The following is a 17,233-nucleotide window of genomic DNA, read 5'->3' as shown; positions in this document are numbered from 1 at the left end:
TGTGGGGCTGTCATAACAAAAGCCCAACATTTGGCACTGCCTGACCAAAGGCCAGAACAGCGAAGGAGTTGTCTGTGAAGGTTGGGAAAGTAGAGAAACTGTTACTGGAAGCTGGAAAGATGAGGACATATTTTGCAGTAGCCAAACAAATGGCAAAAGTAACAAAATGTGTGCTTCTGGCTAAAGTTTCCAAGAACTGTTCAAAGTGACATCTGATTCATTTTAGCAGTGTATAATGAGGCATGGGAGAGATGGTTTCAAAATGCAGGTCTCTGGGAAATGTGACTTGATGAAATAAAATACGAAAAAACATTTAAAAAAACCGAGGCTCTGGCAATTATACAATAATAGCACAAAAAGAAAAAAACAACAGAGAAGCTTCAAATAGACTATGGGCTGTACAAGGAAGGAAATGTAATCATAGCTCAGGACTTGGATCAGCAAACAGTATTTAGAGTCATGACAATGTAAATGCTAGTTGAAAAGTAATAGTAAATTATTGGAAAGAGAGCAGAGTTCATTCTAATGAAATAACTAAAATTTCATATAACAAAGTAAACTGATAACAAATTATCAAGTAAATTGCAGTATAGTCATATGATTTGGCATGTAAACTAAAAGTCTAAAAAGTAAAATTTTACCTCTAGGTGGTACAACTGGGAAATAGGACAAAGACTTAGGGGTGTATTAATTTTTTTGAAAGCATGTACATGTCTTATACCATGAAAATTTTAAAAAATGAAAGTGAAGGTTAAGATAATTTTTGTTCATTCTGTTCTTAGCACATGCAGAGGTATCTTTGCAAAAAGAAATTACCCACACATTTCGCATGTGCTTGAATTTTACTTGCAGAAAAATATGATTTAAACATTCATCCCTGGAATAAAGCTACATTTCTATTAGAGTCTGAGTAGTGAATTTAACAGCTTTTGACTCTGCAAAAAATCTTTACAATAGCTAATATTTATCCAGTATTTAATGTTTTTGAAGTTGTTCTACGTACCTTGTATTAATTTTCATCGCTTAACCTTCAAAATAACCTTAGGAGGTAGGTCCTAATAGTATACCGTTTTATACATGAGAAAACTGAGGTTCAGTTTAAGTTGCCCAAAGTTAAGGTTAGATCTAGAAATGGAACTCAGGAGTTCTGATGCCCCAAAGCACAATACACATTGACCATAACCATATAAAGGTAAGAACTCAGTGAGTTCTGACTTCCAGGTTTCATTTTTCTTTTTAACTAAGAAAATTGCATTTTCCTTACATGTGTTTTATAAAGGGATACGTGAACACTGATAGGATGGATATAAAAGAAGAAAAACTAAGAGCAATAAAATCCAACATTAAAGAGGAGCATTCATGAAACGATGGCTTTCATGTGTCAGGCCACTTTGAATCCACAGCACAATGGCCACATATTTATGTGTATGACGGGCACCAAATAAGTCAACGTAGTCCATCTGGCAGATTCATTTAGGCTCAACCAAATCTGTTTAACAAAACCATTCTGTATATAAAGTAGTTTATTGCTTTGGTATTTTTTGCATTGAGATGTCATGGAAGGATTGAATAGAAACATGTGAAATCATTTGCTCATTTATTCATTAATATCTTGTCAAATTCAGTTTTCTATACACTATGGTGTTTATTCCATTTTCTGTACTATTAGATATACATATTTAAAAAAATATTTAACTTATTTTTAAGAAGAAATTAAATATTTTCTGAAAAAGAATCATTTAATTATTGTTCTCTAGCAACAAACCTGAAACAAGCCTCATCCAACTCAAGTAACTCATTTAAATACCTTTGCTCCATAGCAATTTGTCTACATACCTAGTTTACACAATTCTATTCTACATAACACTGTTTTACCCTGTTACATAGTATATAGTTAAAGAACATTTTTGTAATAAACATGTTTCTCTTTTGATTTGATACAGGACAAGTTTTTTCACACTTCCCAGCAATCACTCAAATATATTAAAAATGTATCCTTCTTTAAAAGGCACACACATTTACAGGTTCAAATTTTTATTGTTTTAAAATTCTACATGTCTTTTACAATACAATACTTTGTTATTTAAATGACCTCTAAATGGTTAATTTACAATGAATATGCTTTTTCTGAAATCAAACCATGAATTACGATTTCATCAATATGACTATTCTAAACCAAATAATAAAGAGGTTGGGAAGTCTCCAGTGCTGCCTTTGAAACTGTTGATAGCACAGACTCTTCCCTTTAGAACCCAGGTGACCATTGTTGAAAGTGCTTTTGAAGATTGCTGATTATGGCTGATCTTAACATCAGTCACTCAAATTAAGAGTTTCTTTTTGTTCTGAAACACCAAGGGGCATTTAAAAAAATAAATGAAACAATTTGCTTTAGTAATTTACAGAGGCAAACTCAAAGTTATGATTATCTGCATGCAATAACACTCCTCTTTAAATAGTTTTGAAGAATTTATACATTTTATAAAGAATGTGTTTTAAGAGTGCAAGTTTTCTTCTGATACTGATTTCACAAAAGGACAAATGCTGGTAATAATAACTAACATTTAATATCTAAGTCCAAGCTAATGTATATGTAACAGGCAATTAATATGGCTAACCATAAGCCACAATGCAGGGTATGCCCTTTGAGAAAATGAACTAGTTTGGTCCGCATTTCTAGTTATTTGGGTAAAAAAACAAAAACAAAATCATTTTAATTCAGCCAAGGGTTTTGATGAATTTATTGTTCCTAAAACGTAGCCAGTTAAAAAGTAAGTGATATACACCAATGAAGTATATTGTCATGGTGACTTTTGTATAAAAAGATGGCCTGCTGTTTTTGGAGTGATGAATAAGCACTGTAGGACAAATCAGAAAAACATCACAGAATGTTTAATTTCTTCCATAAATTATACTTTCTTATTCCATGACACAGCTTTCACTCTGTAGAACTTTGTCCCCAAAGGAACTTTAAATCTGTTTTGTGCCTAAGAAGAGAAGAAAAAGAATCACTTAAATGGGTAAAACAAATTACAGAGGTGCTGTCCTATCACACTACTCAATGCTAGAGTACTGGGGGCTGAAAAGCATGGGTAAGAAGAAGTCTTTATAAAATTATACAAAATCCAGCCCTTACACATGAGAGTATACTGAACCACTAATACTGATGGAAGAAAGAGCTGGTAATCACTGCTCAAGAATATAGTACAAAGGGAGACATATGTCATGATTTTAAGTATCAAAGAACCCTCAAAACACTGTTTTAAGTTTCATTAGTGTTTTGGAGCAGAGGTGCCCCAAATTATAGTGAGTCAGGAAAAATGCTCATTAGATTCCATTGATTCTATAGCATTGACACTGTTGACATTACAGTCACGTACATTTTTAGTCATCAATTTTTTGCATTCTTTCTTCAATAGGGATAGCATATGAAAATCAGAAAAAACAACTCTACTACAAAGAGATTCACTTTTATTCACCAGTTATGCTGTGTGGTTTTTTTTTTTTTTTGCACAAGAAAACATAATGGTTCTAGAACAGAAACTTGCAGTTATTTTCATGTACAGGCTGACGAACTGTTGGTAATCTACCTACATCCACTCTTTAAAGATAAATAACAGATATTTATAAAATTGGTGGTTCGTACTCACAACTCATTAAATTCAAGGTATTAATGAAATGAGCTAAAGGACAAACCACTGCCCTACTAACAATTTCTATGTGAAGTAGTATGTGAATCTGAATCTTCTTGATAGTTTCTAGGTTTGTATCTTTTGACGTAGTTTTTACCTTTTTGGCTTGACAGTATTCCTTTTCCATTACTTTTCCAAGTACCCAGGGTCTTCTAGATGCACCTGAAGCTGTTGAATGAAATTGTTAATTTCTTTTTAAAAGTAAAGATATAATCACCCATGAAAATATAACTGCCAGAATCAAAACAAATGAAGCTCTCTTTTAAAGACTTTTAAAACATAGACTTTTGAAACAAATCACTAAAATACAAAATGATCTGTAAATCAAAAATGAATTCCTTTTACTCTTCAGCCATAATTTTGGCTTTTCTCACTAAATATAGATTGTAAATCTCTATCACAGAACTAATAGAGTTCAAGAAATACAAATCTAAGTACAAATCGTGAACAAATAAATCTAGGAATTCTAAGTTAGCTCAACAGTGCCATCTACTGAAACTGCTAAGGAAGATGACCATGTCCATTTCTGAAAGCAGACACTTACTCAGACAAAAATTTCTTTTCTAGGTTCAAAGCAAACCACTGCCCTTCTCTTTGGTGTTGGGGTGGGGAGGTGCTTTGAACACCAGTGCTCAAGGGCAGGAGTTGCATCTGCCTGGCATGCCTGGCAGCCTGGCATGCCTTGACATGGCAGTGCTTATGTGAAGGGGAAATGAAAAATGTGGGAGGAGACAGGCTGAAAACAATAGTCTTCATAGAGCCAAAGAGTGACAAGCTAAGAAAAGGAAAGTATTCCATTTTATTTTAAAATTCAACAGAAGATAAGTTTTTAAAAGAGTGGATTTCAAAAGTATTCGGCCAGTAAATTATCTGGTTAGGCTAAAGCCTTTGAGATTCCTAAGAAAAGACAAAACTGATTTTTATTCTGTAAACATTATTTGGCAACATATAAATGAAAGATATCACAAGGGGTGCCTAGGTGGCTCAGCTGGTTGAGTGTCTGCCTTCAGCTCAGGTCATGATCCTAGGGTCCAGGAACTGAGTCCTACGTTGGGCTCCCTGCTCAGCGGGGAGTCTGCTTCTCCTTCTGCCCCTCCTCACAGTTTTGCGCTCTCTCTCTCTCACTCAAAAATAAAGAAATAAAATCTTTAAAAAATTTTTAAAAAGATACCATGAGTAAGCTATTTGAAATAAAAATATAGAAATGTATCACATGATAGAAAGATAAAAGCCCCTAAGCCACAGGATATGGAAAACATTCTCAAGAGTAATATAGCACATCACAGACAATCCATGATTTCTGGAAAGAATGACCTAAAACTAAACACTTACGTTTTGTTTGAGGTGTAAGTCTCACTGTCATGGGCAAAAAAACACTCAATAATCCCCAGGGCAATGACAGAGGGGTAAGGGTAGCATCATCCCAAATTGGCATCCTCTGTTCTGTATTTCTCAAAAAAAAAAAAAAAAAAAAAAAAAAGGAGGGGGTGGAGGGGAGAGAAGGCTGGAGTTCCTTGGTAAAGTAAGATTGTTAAATTCTTTCCTCCAGACCTCTGAGAACCTTTAAAATGGTAATGTGCACTATAAATCTCTAAGAGTATATAATGTTTCTTAGATTTATTTTCATTTCATTATTTATTTTTAAAAAGATCTTATTTATATATTTGACAGACAGAGACACAGCAAAAGAGGGAACACAAGCAGGGGGAGTGGGAGAGGGAGACGCAGGCTTCCCGCTGAACAGGGAGCCCAATGAGGGGCTCGATCCCAGGACCCTGGGATCATGACCTGAGCCGAAGGCAGATGGCTTAATGCCTGAGCCACCCAGGAACCCTTCATTTTTTAAAGATTTACTTATTTGTGAGAGAGGGGCAGAGAGAGAGAATGCAAGCAGATTCCCCCTGAGCTTGGAGTCCAACACGGGCCCAAGATCACAGCCTGAGCTGAAACCAAGAGTTGCACATTCAACCAACTGCATCACCGAGATGCCCCCATGTCTCCTAGATTTAAGCACTAACTCTCCTATTCTTGGGAAGCATATTGAATTATTTAAAGATCCATGATATAACTTAGGCTCATATGGTTCCAGGCAACAAAACAAAACAAGCACCCATTTGTGTATATTTATGTGTTTATACATTTAGACATACACATGTAGAATAAGGCAAATGGGGCAAAATGTTAACAACGAATCTGAGTAAGGTGTATAGGTCTTCTTTTTTTGCTCTGTACTTACCATGCAACTCTTTGGTAAATTTAAAAATCATTTTCAAATAAAAAGCTTAAAGAAATGAGACAAAAGAAACCCATAGAAAATCGAAACAATACCAAGTTCACTGTTTTCAAGATACAAAACCAGTAAGCTGTAAGGTTATCTTCTCATTTTTCAAAGTTTTATGAAAACTATACAAGTCTATGGACATTCACCAACAGCCATGATGGACTGATTTTGTGACACGGGCCTAGTTCAAGAGTTGGTATTTGCCCATGTTGGTTAAGTCATTCCGAAAAAAAAATCAATGTAAATGGACATATATTCTTGTATTTTAATAATTCTATTTAAGCTAAGTATCCCAAGGTTTCTATTCTTTTACGATCAAAGTAATTATTATAATTACTTTGATCGTAAAAGAATAGAAACCTAGACATTGTAATTTAGTAAATCTTAACAAAACTATTTTTTAAAAAGCCTTAAAAAATTAAGTATTGACAAGTTTAATGAAAAACAAGGTAGGAACATAAGATGATAATAAATAAGACATTTTACAGTTGGAGAGACTATTTCTTCTAAAAGCAGTCTTTTTTGCCTTTTTAAATAAGTGAGTGTGAACTAAGCTTAAATAGTCTGCATTTTCATGGGAATTCTGACAATATAATTCTACTTTTGCTAGGGTAGGAGGTACCTGACCCAAGTGCACTAAATATACTCTAATCTTGAACTGTCCAGAGTCCAGGAAAATAATCTGTTTAATACTGATTTTATAAAAAACAAACAAAAAAAAATTAAGCAGAGTTCCTTCTTAGTGATTTAATTCTGTTATACTCAAACAAGAGGGTAGAAAAATCTTTGATATATTCTCTATACTCCAGGTTTAATATTTTAGTTATGGATGTGACACTTACCACCCTCACCTGGTTTGAGATCCAGGGCAGGCAGAGACTCCGAATGCAGAAAATACAAGGTTGGACTAACAGTAAATAACACATAATTGTCATGGCGCTCATCTAGGATGATGAGTACCAAATCTCCAACCTGAAAACTGAATAAAGGAATATAATTTATTGTCCTCAACAGTTACTGCCACACTCTTCTGAAAACTTTTAAGTATATATTCTGCAATGTTCAACTCTATATTCAAATATCAATGCATTATTAAAACTCATATTAACACATTTTTTTTTTTTTTTAACTCTACTCTGCTCCCAGTGGGAGTGCTGGTCATACATAGCACATGTTCAAAGGGTGATGCCCAATACACTCAAAGACCAAAATTTTTAAATTTCCAATACTATTGTTTAAAAAAACAAAAGTAATGCTTGGATGAGGGGGAGAAAAAAAACACTATTATAGTCACCAATCACAGGAAGAAGATATTCATCTTCATCTTCCATCTTAGAACATGAAACAAATTCCAAGAGAACTTATTTACAGTCACAGTGGAAAAGAAAGACTACATACTATTTCTTCTGTCTCCAGGTATAGAGCTCTTCAATTTGAAAGAAAAACCTACTGTGCTCAGTTCATGTACTTAATTAGGTTTCAACAAGACAGTGAAAATTAATGCTTTAGGGTGAAGGCCCGAAAGAAGGAGCAAGGAAAGAAAGAAGTGGGTACAACTGCACGTATAATTGGTTCTGTGTCTTCAGAATCATTTTTAGAAATGTTCAAAATATGAACAGGCATTTAAAGTTAATCTTTCAACCTTACTGAATTTATCAGTTCAAGCAGTTTTTTGATGGAAGCTTTGGGGTTTTCTATATAGTACCATGTCATCTGCAAATAGTCTAAGTTGTACTTCTACCTTGCTGATTTGGATGCCTTTTATTTCTTCTTGTTGTCTGACTCCTGTGGCTAGGACTTCCAACACTAGGTTGAGTAAGAGTAGTGATAGTTACCAGAGGGGAGGTGGGTACGGCAATGGATGAAATAGGTGATGGAGATTAGGAGTACATTTATCATGACAAGCAGTGAGGAACATACAGAATTGTGGAATCACTATATTGTACACCTTAAACTAATGTAACACAGTATGTTAACTACAGTGGAATTAAAAGTAAAAACTTAAAAAAAAAAGTTAATCTCAGATTTCTTAGTTGTCAAGATAATTTAATTTAGGAGGTCCTATACCTGAAAAATCATCAAAATCACTGGGAAAGCTTTTAAAGGATAATAACTTTTTCCTTAATTGCTCATCCTACAAATACCTGATGCCTACCTAACAAGATGTGGCAGGAATGGTTTTGGCTAAATACCAGAACATCTTCAAAAAGGCAGACAGGGGTCTCTCTTTAGGCAGTTAATTTTTTTTTTTTTTCTTTTAAAGCTCATCTCAAAACTTGATGATTTGACATACAGCTGATACATAAAAGCGGATACCAGCTACCTTTCTAACATCACTGAGAAAAGATAAAATTCTAATTAGAAGTTGAAGGCCAGAAACCACAGATGTCTGACAACCAAAAATTTAGTTGACAGACCTATTATAGACAAAAATAAACGGTCTTGTAAAAATATTTAGTTTACTGATTTTTGTATCTGTCCTGATAGGTATAGGATAGGTGCTCTTCATGTGTTCATGTGCTGCTGACAATGCTTTTGGAAAACTTTATTACAGAGATCCTCCTTTTAAACAGTCCATGCCAAAAACCAACATATTATGATGGGTAATGGGGTCCTGGAAGACTGTCTATGAAATTATTCAACTGATAAATAGCTTATTATGAATTTGTAGTAGTGTATCAATAAAATGAAGCCTGAAAAATAAAATGAGGAAACAGTACAACTTAAAAAAAACTATCTGACTCGCCAACCTAAAATGTAAAAAGAAATAGGATGTAAAAGAGGTGGCATTAGCTGAAAAGTAGAGTCAAAAGGAATATTTGTGTATAGTTGATAATAGAAGCTGTAATGACTTTGAATATAACGCTATTGTTCCCAAGAATAATTTAGAAAAACTATGCTTTTTAATAAAAAATTTTTAATACCAATGGGTACAAAACACTCAGCTCAATGCACTTGAATTTGAAGGATTACAGCCACTGAAAAATATTTTCATTAATAATTAAATAAATCAATAAATTTTAAAAAATCAATAAATTTATTTCACATGGAAAACAGAAAATATAAATATAATACTTACTCTCTAATAGCTATCTTTTCAGAATGCCTTGAGGATACTGAAGACATGCTCTGAGACATCTAAAAAAAAAAAAATGAATAAAGCTTATACAATTAAAGCACCACATATATTAGGTCCTTGTTCCAAAAATTTCTTTTGATGTCACACACACATCTGTGCCACAGCTTTTTTTTTTTTATTTTTTTCAGCGTAACAGTATTCATTGTTTTTGCACAACACCCAGTGCTCCATGCAATACGTGCCCTCCCTATTAACCACCACCTGTTCCCCGAACTTCCCACCCCCGACCCTTCAAAACCCTCGGGTTGTTTTTCAGAGTCCATAGTCTCTTACGGTTGGCCTACCTTCCAATTTTTTTTTTTTCTTAATAAACATATAATGTATTTTTATCCCCAGGGGTACAGGTCTGTGAATCGCCAGGTTTACACACGTCACAGCACTCACGATAGCATGTACCCTCCCCAATGTCCATAACCCCCTCCCCCTCTCCCAACCCCACCTTCCCCCAGCAACCCCCAGTTTGCTTTCTGAGATTAAGAGTCATTTATGGTTTTTCTCCCTCCCAATCCCATCTTGTTTCATTTATTCTTCTTCTATGCCCCTAACCCCCCATTTGCATCTCCACGTCCTCATATCAGGGAGATCATATGATAGTTGTCTTTCTCCGATTGACTTATTTCACTAAGCATGATACCCTCTAGTTCCATCCACGTCGTTGCAAATGGCAAGATTTCATTTCTTTTGACGGCTGCATAGTATTCCATTGTGTATATATACCACTCCTTCCTTATCCATTCATCTGTTGATGGACATCTAGGTTCTTTCCATAGTTTGGCTATTGTAGACATTGCTGCTGTAAACCTTTGGGTACACGTGCCCATTCAGATCACTGCGTTTGTATCTTTAGGGTAAATACCCAGTAGTGCAATTGCTGGGTCATAGGGTAGTTCTATTTTCAACATTTTGAGGAACCTCCATGCCGTTTTCCAGAGTGGTTGCACCAGCTTGCATTCCCACCAACAGTGGAGGAGGGTTCCCCTTTCTCCGCATCCTCGCCAGCATCTCTCATTTCCTGACTTGTTAATTTTAGCCATTCTGACTGGTGTGAGGTGATATCTCATTGTGGTTTTGATTTGTATTTCCCTGATACCTAGTGACGTGGAGCACATTTTCATGTGTCTGTTGGCCATCTGGATGTCTTCTTTGCAGAAATGTCTGTTCATGTCCTCTGCCCATTTCTTGATTGGATTGTTTGTTCTTTGGGTGTTGAGTTTGCTAAGTTCCTTATAAATTTTGGATACTAGCCCTTTATTTGATATGTCGTTTGCAAATATCTTCTCCCATTCTGTCAGTTGTGTTTTGGTTTTGTTAACTGTTTCCTTTGCTGTGCAAAAGCTTTTGATCTTAATGAAATCCCAATAGTTCATTTTTGCCCTTGCTTCCCTTGCCTTTGCCGATGTTCCTAGGAAGATGTTGCTGTGGCTGAGGTCGAAGAGGGTGCTGCCTGCGTTCTCCTCAAGGATTTTGATGGATTCCTTTCTCACATTGAGGTCCTTCATCCATTTGGAGTCTATTTTCGTGTGTGGTGTAAGGAAATGGTCCAATTTCATTTTTCTGCATGTGGCTGTCCAATTTTCCCAGCACCATTTACTGAAGAGGCTGTCTTTTTCCCATTGGACATTCTTTCCTGCTTTGTCGAAGATTAGTTGACCATAGAGTTGAGGGTCTATTTCTGGGCTCTCTATTCTGTTCCATTGATCTATGTGTCTGTTTTTGTGCCAGTACCATGCTGTCTTGATGACGACAGCTTTGTATTAGAGCTTGAAGTCCGGAATTGTGATGCCACCAACTTTGGCTTTCTTTTTCAATATTCCTTTGGCTATTTCAGGTCTTTTCTAGTTCCATATAAATTTTAGGATTATTTGTTCCATTTCTTTGAAAAAAATGGATGGGATTTTGATAGGGATTGCATTAAATGTGTAGATTGCTTTAGGTAGCACAGACATTTTCACAATATTTATTCTTCCAATCCAGGAGCTTGGAACATTTTTCCATTTCTTTGTGTCTTCCTCAATTTCTTTCATGAGTACTTTATAGTTTTCTGCGTATAGATTCTTAGCCTCTTTGGTTAGGTTTATTCCTAGGTATCTTATAGTTTTGGGTGCAATTGTAAATCGGATTGACGCCTTATTTTCTCTTTCTTCTGTCTTGTTGTTGGTGTACAGAAATGCAACTGATTGCTGTGCATTGATCTTATATCCCGACACTTTACTGAATTCCTGTACAAGTTCTAGCAGTTTTCGAGTGGAGTCTTTTGGGTTTTCCACATATAGTATCATATCATCTGTGAAGAGTGATAGTTTGACTTCTTCTTTGCCGATTTGGATGCCTTTAATTTCTTTTTGTTGTCTGATTGCTGAGGTTAGGACTTCTAGTACTATGTTGAATAGCAGTGGTGATAATGGACATCCCTGCCGTGTTCCTGACCTTAACGGAAAAGCTTTCAGTTTTTCTCGATTGAGAATGATATTTGCGGTGGGTTTTTCATAGATGGCTTTGATAGTATTGAGGTATGTGCCCTCTATCCCTACCCTTTGAAGAGTTTTGATCAGGAAGGGATGCTGGACTTTGTCAAATGCTTTTTCAGCATCTATTGAGAGTATCATATGGTTCTTGTTCTTTCTTTTATTAATGTGTTCTATCACACTGATTGATTTGCGGATGTTGAACCAACCCTACAGCCCTGGAATAAATCCCACTTGATCGTGGTGAATAATCCTTTTAATGTACTGTTGAATCCTATTGGCTAGTATTTTGGTGAGAATTTTTGCATCTGTGTTCATCAAGGATATTGGTCTGTAGTTCTCTTTTTTGGTGGGATCCTTGTCTGGTTTTGGGATCAGGGTGATGCTGGCCTCATAAAATGAGTTTGGAAGTTTTCCTTCCATTTCTATTTTGTGGAACAGTTTCAGGAGAATAGGAATTAGTTCTTCTTTAAATGTTTGGTAGAATTCCCCTGGGAAGCCGTCTGGCCCTGGGCGTTTGTCTGGAGGTTTTTGATGACTGTTTCAATCTCCTTACTGGTTATGGGCCTGTTCAGGTTTTCTATTTCTTCCTGGTTCAGTTGTGGTAGTTTATATGTCTCTAGGAATGCATCCACTTCTTCCAGATTGTCAAATTTGTTGGCGTAGAAATGCTCATAGTATGTTCTTATAATTGTCTGTATTTCTTTGGTGTTAGTTGTGATCTCTCCTCTTTCATTCATGATTTTATTTATTTGGGTCCTTTCTCTTTTCTTTTTGATGACTCAGGCCAGGGGTTTATCAATCGTACTGATTCTTTCAAAGAACCAGCTCCTAGTTTCATTGATTTTTTTCTATTGTTTTTTTGGTTTCTATTTCATTGATTTCTGCTCTGATCTTTATTATTTCTCTTCTCCTGATGGGTTTAGGGTTTCTTTCTCGTTCTCCAGCTCCTTTAGGTGTAGGGTTAGGTTGTGTACTTCAGACCTTTCTTGTTTCTTGCGAAAGGCTTGTACCGCTATATATTTTCCTCTCAGGACTGCCTATGCTGTGTCCCACAGAGTTTGAACCGTTGTGTTTTCATTATCATTTGTTTCCATGAATTTTTTCAATTCTTCTTTAATTTCCTGGTTGACCCATTCATTCTTTAGAAGGATGCTGTTTAGTCTCCATGTATTTGGGTTCTTTCCAGCTTTCCTCTTGAGATTGAGTTCTAGCTTCAGAGCACTGTGGTCTGAAAATATGCAGGGAATGATCCTAATCTTATGATACCGGTTGAGACCTGATTTGTGACCCAGGATGTGACCTATTCTGGAGAACGTTCCATGTGCACTAGAGAAGAATGTGTATTCTGTTGCTTTGGGATGAAATGTTCTGAATATATCTGTGATGTCCATCTGGTCCAGTGTGTCATTTAAGGCCTTTATTTCCTTTTGATCTTTTGCTTGGATGATCTGTCCATTTCAATGAGGGGAGTGTTCAAGTCCCCTACTATTACTGTATTATTATTGATGTGTTTCTTTGATTTTGTTATTAATTGGTTGATATAGTTGGCTGCTCCCATGTTAGGGGCATAGATATTTAAAATGGTTAGATCTTCTTGTTGGACAGACCCTTTGAGTAGGATATAGTGTCCTTCCTCATCTCTTATTATAGTCTTTGGCTTAAAATCGAATTGATCTGATATAAGGATTGCCACCCCAGCTTTCTTCTGATGCCCATTAGCATGGTAAATTGTTTTCCACCCCCTCACTTTAAATCTGGAGGTGTCTTCGCGTCTAAAATGAGTTTCTTGTAGGCAACATACTGATGGGTTTTGTTTTTTTCTCCATTCTGATACCCTGTGTCTTTTGATTGGGGCATTTAACCCATGAACATTCAGCGTAACTATTGAGAGAAATGAATTTAGTGCCATTATTAGCCTGTAAGGTGACTGTTACTGTATATTGTCTCTGCACCTTTCTGATCTACTACTTTTAGGCTCTCTCTTTGCTTAGAGGACCCCTTTCAATATTTCCTGTAGAGCTGGTTTGGTGTTTGCAAATTCTTTCAGTTTTTGTTTGTCCTGGAAGCTTTTTATCTCTCCTTCTATTTTCAATGATAGCCTAGCTGGATAGAGTATTCTTGGCTGCATGTTTTTCTCATTTAGTGCTCTGAATATATCATGCCAGCTTTCTGGCCTGCCAGGTCTCTGTGGATAAGTCTGCTGTCAATCTAATATTTTTACCATTGTATGTTATAGACTTCTTTTCCCAGGCTGCTTTCAGGATTTCCGCTTTGTCACTAAGAATTGTAAATTTTACTATTAGGTGACGGGGTGTGGACCTATTCTTGTTGACTTTGAGGGGGGTTCTCTGCATCTCCTGGATTTTGATGCTTGTTCCCTTTGCCATATTAGGGAAATTCTCTCCAATAATTCTCTCCAAAAGACCTTCTGCTCCCCTCTCTCTTTCTTCTTCTTCTGGAATCCCAATTATTCTAATGTTGTTTCGTCTTATGGTGTCACTTATCTCTCAAATTCTCCCGTCGTGGTCCAGTAGCTGTTTGTCCCTCTTTTGCTCGGCTTCTTTATTCTCTGTCATTTGGTCTTCTAGATCACTAATTCTTTCTTCTGCCTCATTGATCCTAGCAGTGAGAGCCTCCATTTGTGATTGCACCTCATTAATAGCTTTTTTTATTTCAACTTGGTTAGATTTTAGTTCTTTAATTTCTCCAGAAAGGGCTTTTACATCTCCCGAGAGGGTTTCTATAATATCTTCCATGCCTTTTTCGAGCCCAGCTAAAACGTTCAGAATCTTCATTCTGAACTCTTGATTTGACATATTACCAATGTCTGTGTTGATTAGGTCCCTAGCCTTCGGTACCGCCTCTTGTTCTTTTGTTTGTGGTGATTTTTTCTGCCTTGTCATTTTGTCCAGATAAGAGGATATGAAGGATCAAATAAAATACTAAAAGGGTGGCAAAGACCCCAGGAAAATGCGCTGTGTCCAAATCAGAAGAGACCCCAAATTTGGGGGGGGGAGAAAGGGGATAAAAAGAGATTCAGGAAAAAGAAAAAAGAAAGAAAAAAGAAAAAAAAATTAAAAAATAAAACAAATAAGGAAAAAATATAAAAAAGAAAGAAAAAGTAAAAAATCTATTTAGATAAACTAGTCCGAAAACGTTAAAGAAGGGTAAAAGTTTTAAAAAATTTAGTAGAAGAAGAAAAAGGAAAGAAAAAAAAATTGAAAAAAGAAGAAAAAAAAATTGAATTAACCGCAAGACTAAAGAATCATGGGGAGAAAGCCATGAGTTCCGTGCTTTGCTTTCTCCTCCTCTGGAATTCCGCTGCTGTCTTAGGAATTGAACCTGCTTTCCTTGATAGATGAACTTCTTCCTGGCTGGATATTTTGTTGATCTTAAGGGGCAGGGGCCTGTTGTAGTGACTCTCAAGTGTCTTTGCCCGAGGCGGGATTGCACCGCCCTTACTGGGGGCCGGACTAAGTAATCCGCTCGGGTTTGCTTTTGGGAGCTTCTGTTCCCTGAACACTTTCCGTAGAGTTCCAGAGGACGGGAATGAAAATGGCGGCCTCCTAGTCTCCAGCCCGGAGGAGCCAAGAGCCCGGGGCCCCACTCCTCAGTGAGTCCCCAGAGGACAGCACCCAATCACTCCCATATCCCCAGCCTCTAGCTGCGCTCCGAGCTCACCCAGCCCGCGACTAGTTCAAGGTAACCCCGAGCTGAGAGTTCAGTCCTCGGCTCTGTCTCTGTAGCCGGCTTCTCCGTTCTAATACCTGTGAGCTCTGCGACACTCCGACACCCCCGATCCTTCTGCTGGCCCCGCGTGGGCTTCACCCCGGTTTAGCCCCTGGAGCAATGTCCCTCAGTGGAACAGACTTTTAAAAGTCCTGATTTTGTGCTCCGTTGCTCCGCCGCTTGCTGGGAGCCGGCCCCTCCCCCGCGGTCTATCTTCCCGTCGTTTTAGATTCACTTCTCCGCCAGTCCTACCTTTCAGAAAGTGGTTGATTTCTGTTTCTAGAATTGCTGTTCTTCTTCTCTTTGATCTTCCGTTGGATTTGTAGGTGTTTGCAATGTTTAGATAAGCTATTGAGCTGATCTCCTGCTACCTGATGTAGTCTCAGCCTGCTACTTCTCTGCCATCTTGACTCCTCCCCTGTGTCCCAGCTTTTAAGAGTCCAAATATGATGTTCACTAATGTAATTGCTTTCCTTCAACAATGACTTTCAGTGGACAAATTCCCTTTTTTACATATTAAATTTTTACATATGGTATTTTCTTAATCAAATTTGGCTGCATTAAAAACTTTAAATATAGAATTGTAGTTTATTTATAATTACACAGTTAATATTAAAAATATCACAGAATAGAGACTGACAAGTTTTGGAGAAGCATTTGTCAATTATAACACATCAGTTTCAAATCTTTCATTTTGGTAAAAGAACAAACCAAAAAACTCTTTAGCAAAATCTTATTCAAAGGTCCAATATCTAACTAGGAAAAACAAATATAATACTCCTGTGGTTAAAATGGGGGTGGGGAAAAAAGTCCTGAGAGTTGGTAAAGTCCCTCACTTACCACCAACAGAACTTCTGAGAACTTCAGTTTAAAAACCCACTATTCCCAGCAAGGGCTAAATAATGTGAAGTGTGACTGTCCTCCATTTCCTCTCCTGATGAGCACAATGGAATGGGACATGCTAGCTGATGCAGTGTTGCCGTAGCTCAGCTGGGACTGCTTGCTCTTCAAACAGGCTTTACCTCATTATTTATACCATCACATGATACATAGGACATGTGTCCCATGGTCTTGGGGCCTGAAAGGATGGCAATGATGCCTATATTTCCCAAGCAGAGTGGGTCCATCACACAGTTGTACAAATCAAGGACAGATAAATAAATTTCTCTTTGTTTAATAAATCTAATTCTGATGCTCAGAATTTCTTCCATTGCCCTCTGAACATTATCTGGAACGATGCAGGGTCTCATTAGCATTTGGAAACAAAATAAAACGAATAAGAAATTGTAAATAGAAAGGCCTAAAAGTGTAGTAACTTATTATCAGAATCATCCAAATGGTCTATATGCTGCCAGTGAAGACAAGTTTGATTGTCCATTTTCCAGACCATATTCAATTTTATTTTGATTTTAAGTTTCTCATATATTTATTATAAAATAAACGAGGGCTTAGATTTAAGAAAACACTGTGTGAAAACAGCTGTAAACTGATATGAAAGTATGCTTTACACTGAGTTACCTCTTTGAGTGGGAGTGGGGTACTCTTTGGATCTGAAGGGCAAAAATCTTTCATTCATAAACACTTCCCAAGTATCAACTATGTACCAGCTACTAGTCTAGGTGCTAAGAACACAGAAAATTGATTATAATCCTTGCCAGACACAGCTTATATTCTACTGGAAATACTGCATAAAACAGCATATTAAATGATGTCTGGGATAGGCAATTCTTCTTAGTCTTTGTGAACAACAGTTTGCTCTACTTACAAAAAATAGCAAATAGCCTTAAGATTATCTCAGTGATAAATTAATAATTGACTAGAATGACTACAGACTAACTGACTATATGACCAATGACTGTAGAATTAAGATGTGATTTACACTGTTTGAGTTGGGGAAGAAAGGCATATGAAAGAAAGCAGATGATTC

At 36.7% G+C, this 17,233-nt stretch overlaps 1 protein-coding gene across 3 annotated transcripts in view; it reads right to left on the bottom strand.

Moving 5' to 3' along the window:
* Positions 1-1,505: 1,505 nt before the first annotated feature.
* The window catches only part of RB1CC1 (RB1 inducible coiled-coil 1), a 101,898-nt gene continuing 86,170 nt past the window's right edge, over positions 1,506-17,233 (bottom strand). For 2 of the 3 annotated variants that reach the window (XM_046010459.1, XM_046010461.1), the window contains exons 21-24: positions 9,050-9,108; positions 6,813-6,949; positions 3,787-3,857; positions 1,506-2,984 (exon numbers count right to left, since the gene is read on the bottom strand). In XM_046010459.1, coding sequence (XP_045866415.1) covers positions 2,907-2,984; positions 3,787-3,857; positions 6,813-6,949; positions 9,050-9,108 — 345 coding nt within the window. In that variant the 3' untranslated portion in view covers positions 1,506-2,906. The remainder of the gene's footprint in view (positions 2,985-3,786; positions 3,858-6,812; positions 6,950-9,049; positions 9,109-17,233) is intronic. The other variant, XM_046010460.1, reaches the window with a different exon arrangement.

Source organism: Meles meles, chromosome 1 (genome assembly GCF_922984935.1).
Source record: "Meles meles chromosome 1, mMelMel3.1 paternal haplotype, whole genome shotgun sequence".
Taxonomy (NCBI): Eukaryota; Metazoa; Chordata; class Mammalia; order Carnivora; family Mustelidae; genus Meles; species Meles meles.
This window is presented reverse-complemented; position numbering and strand designations above follow the sequence as displayed.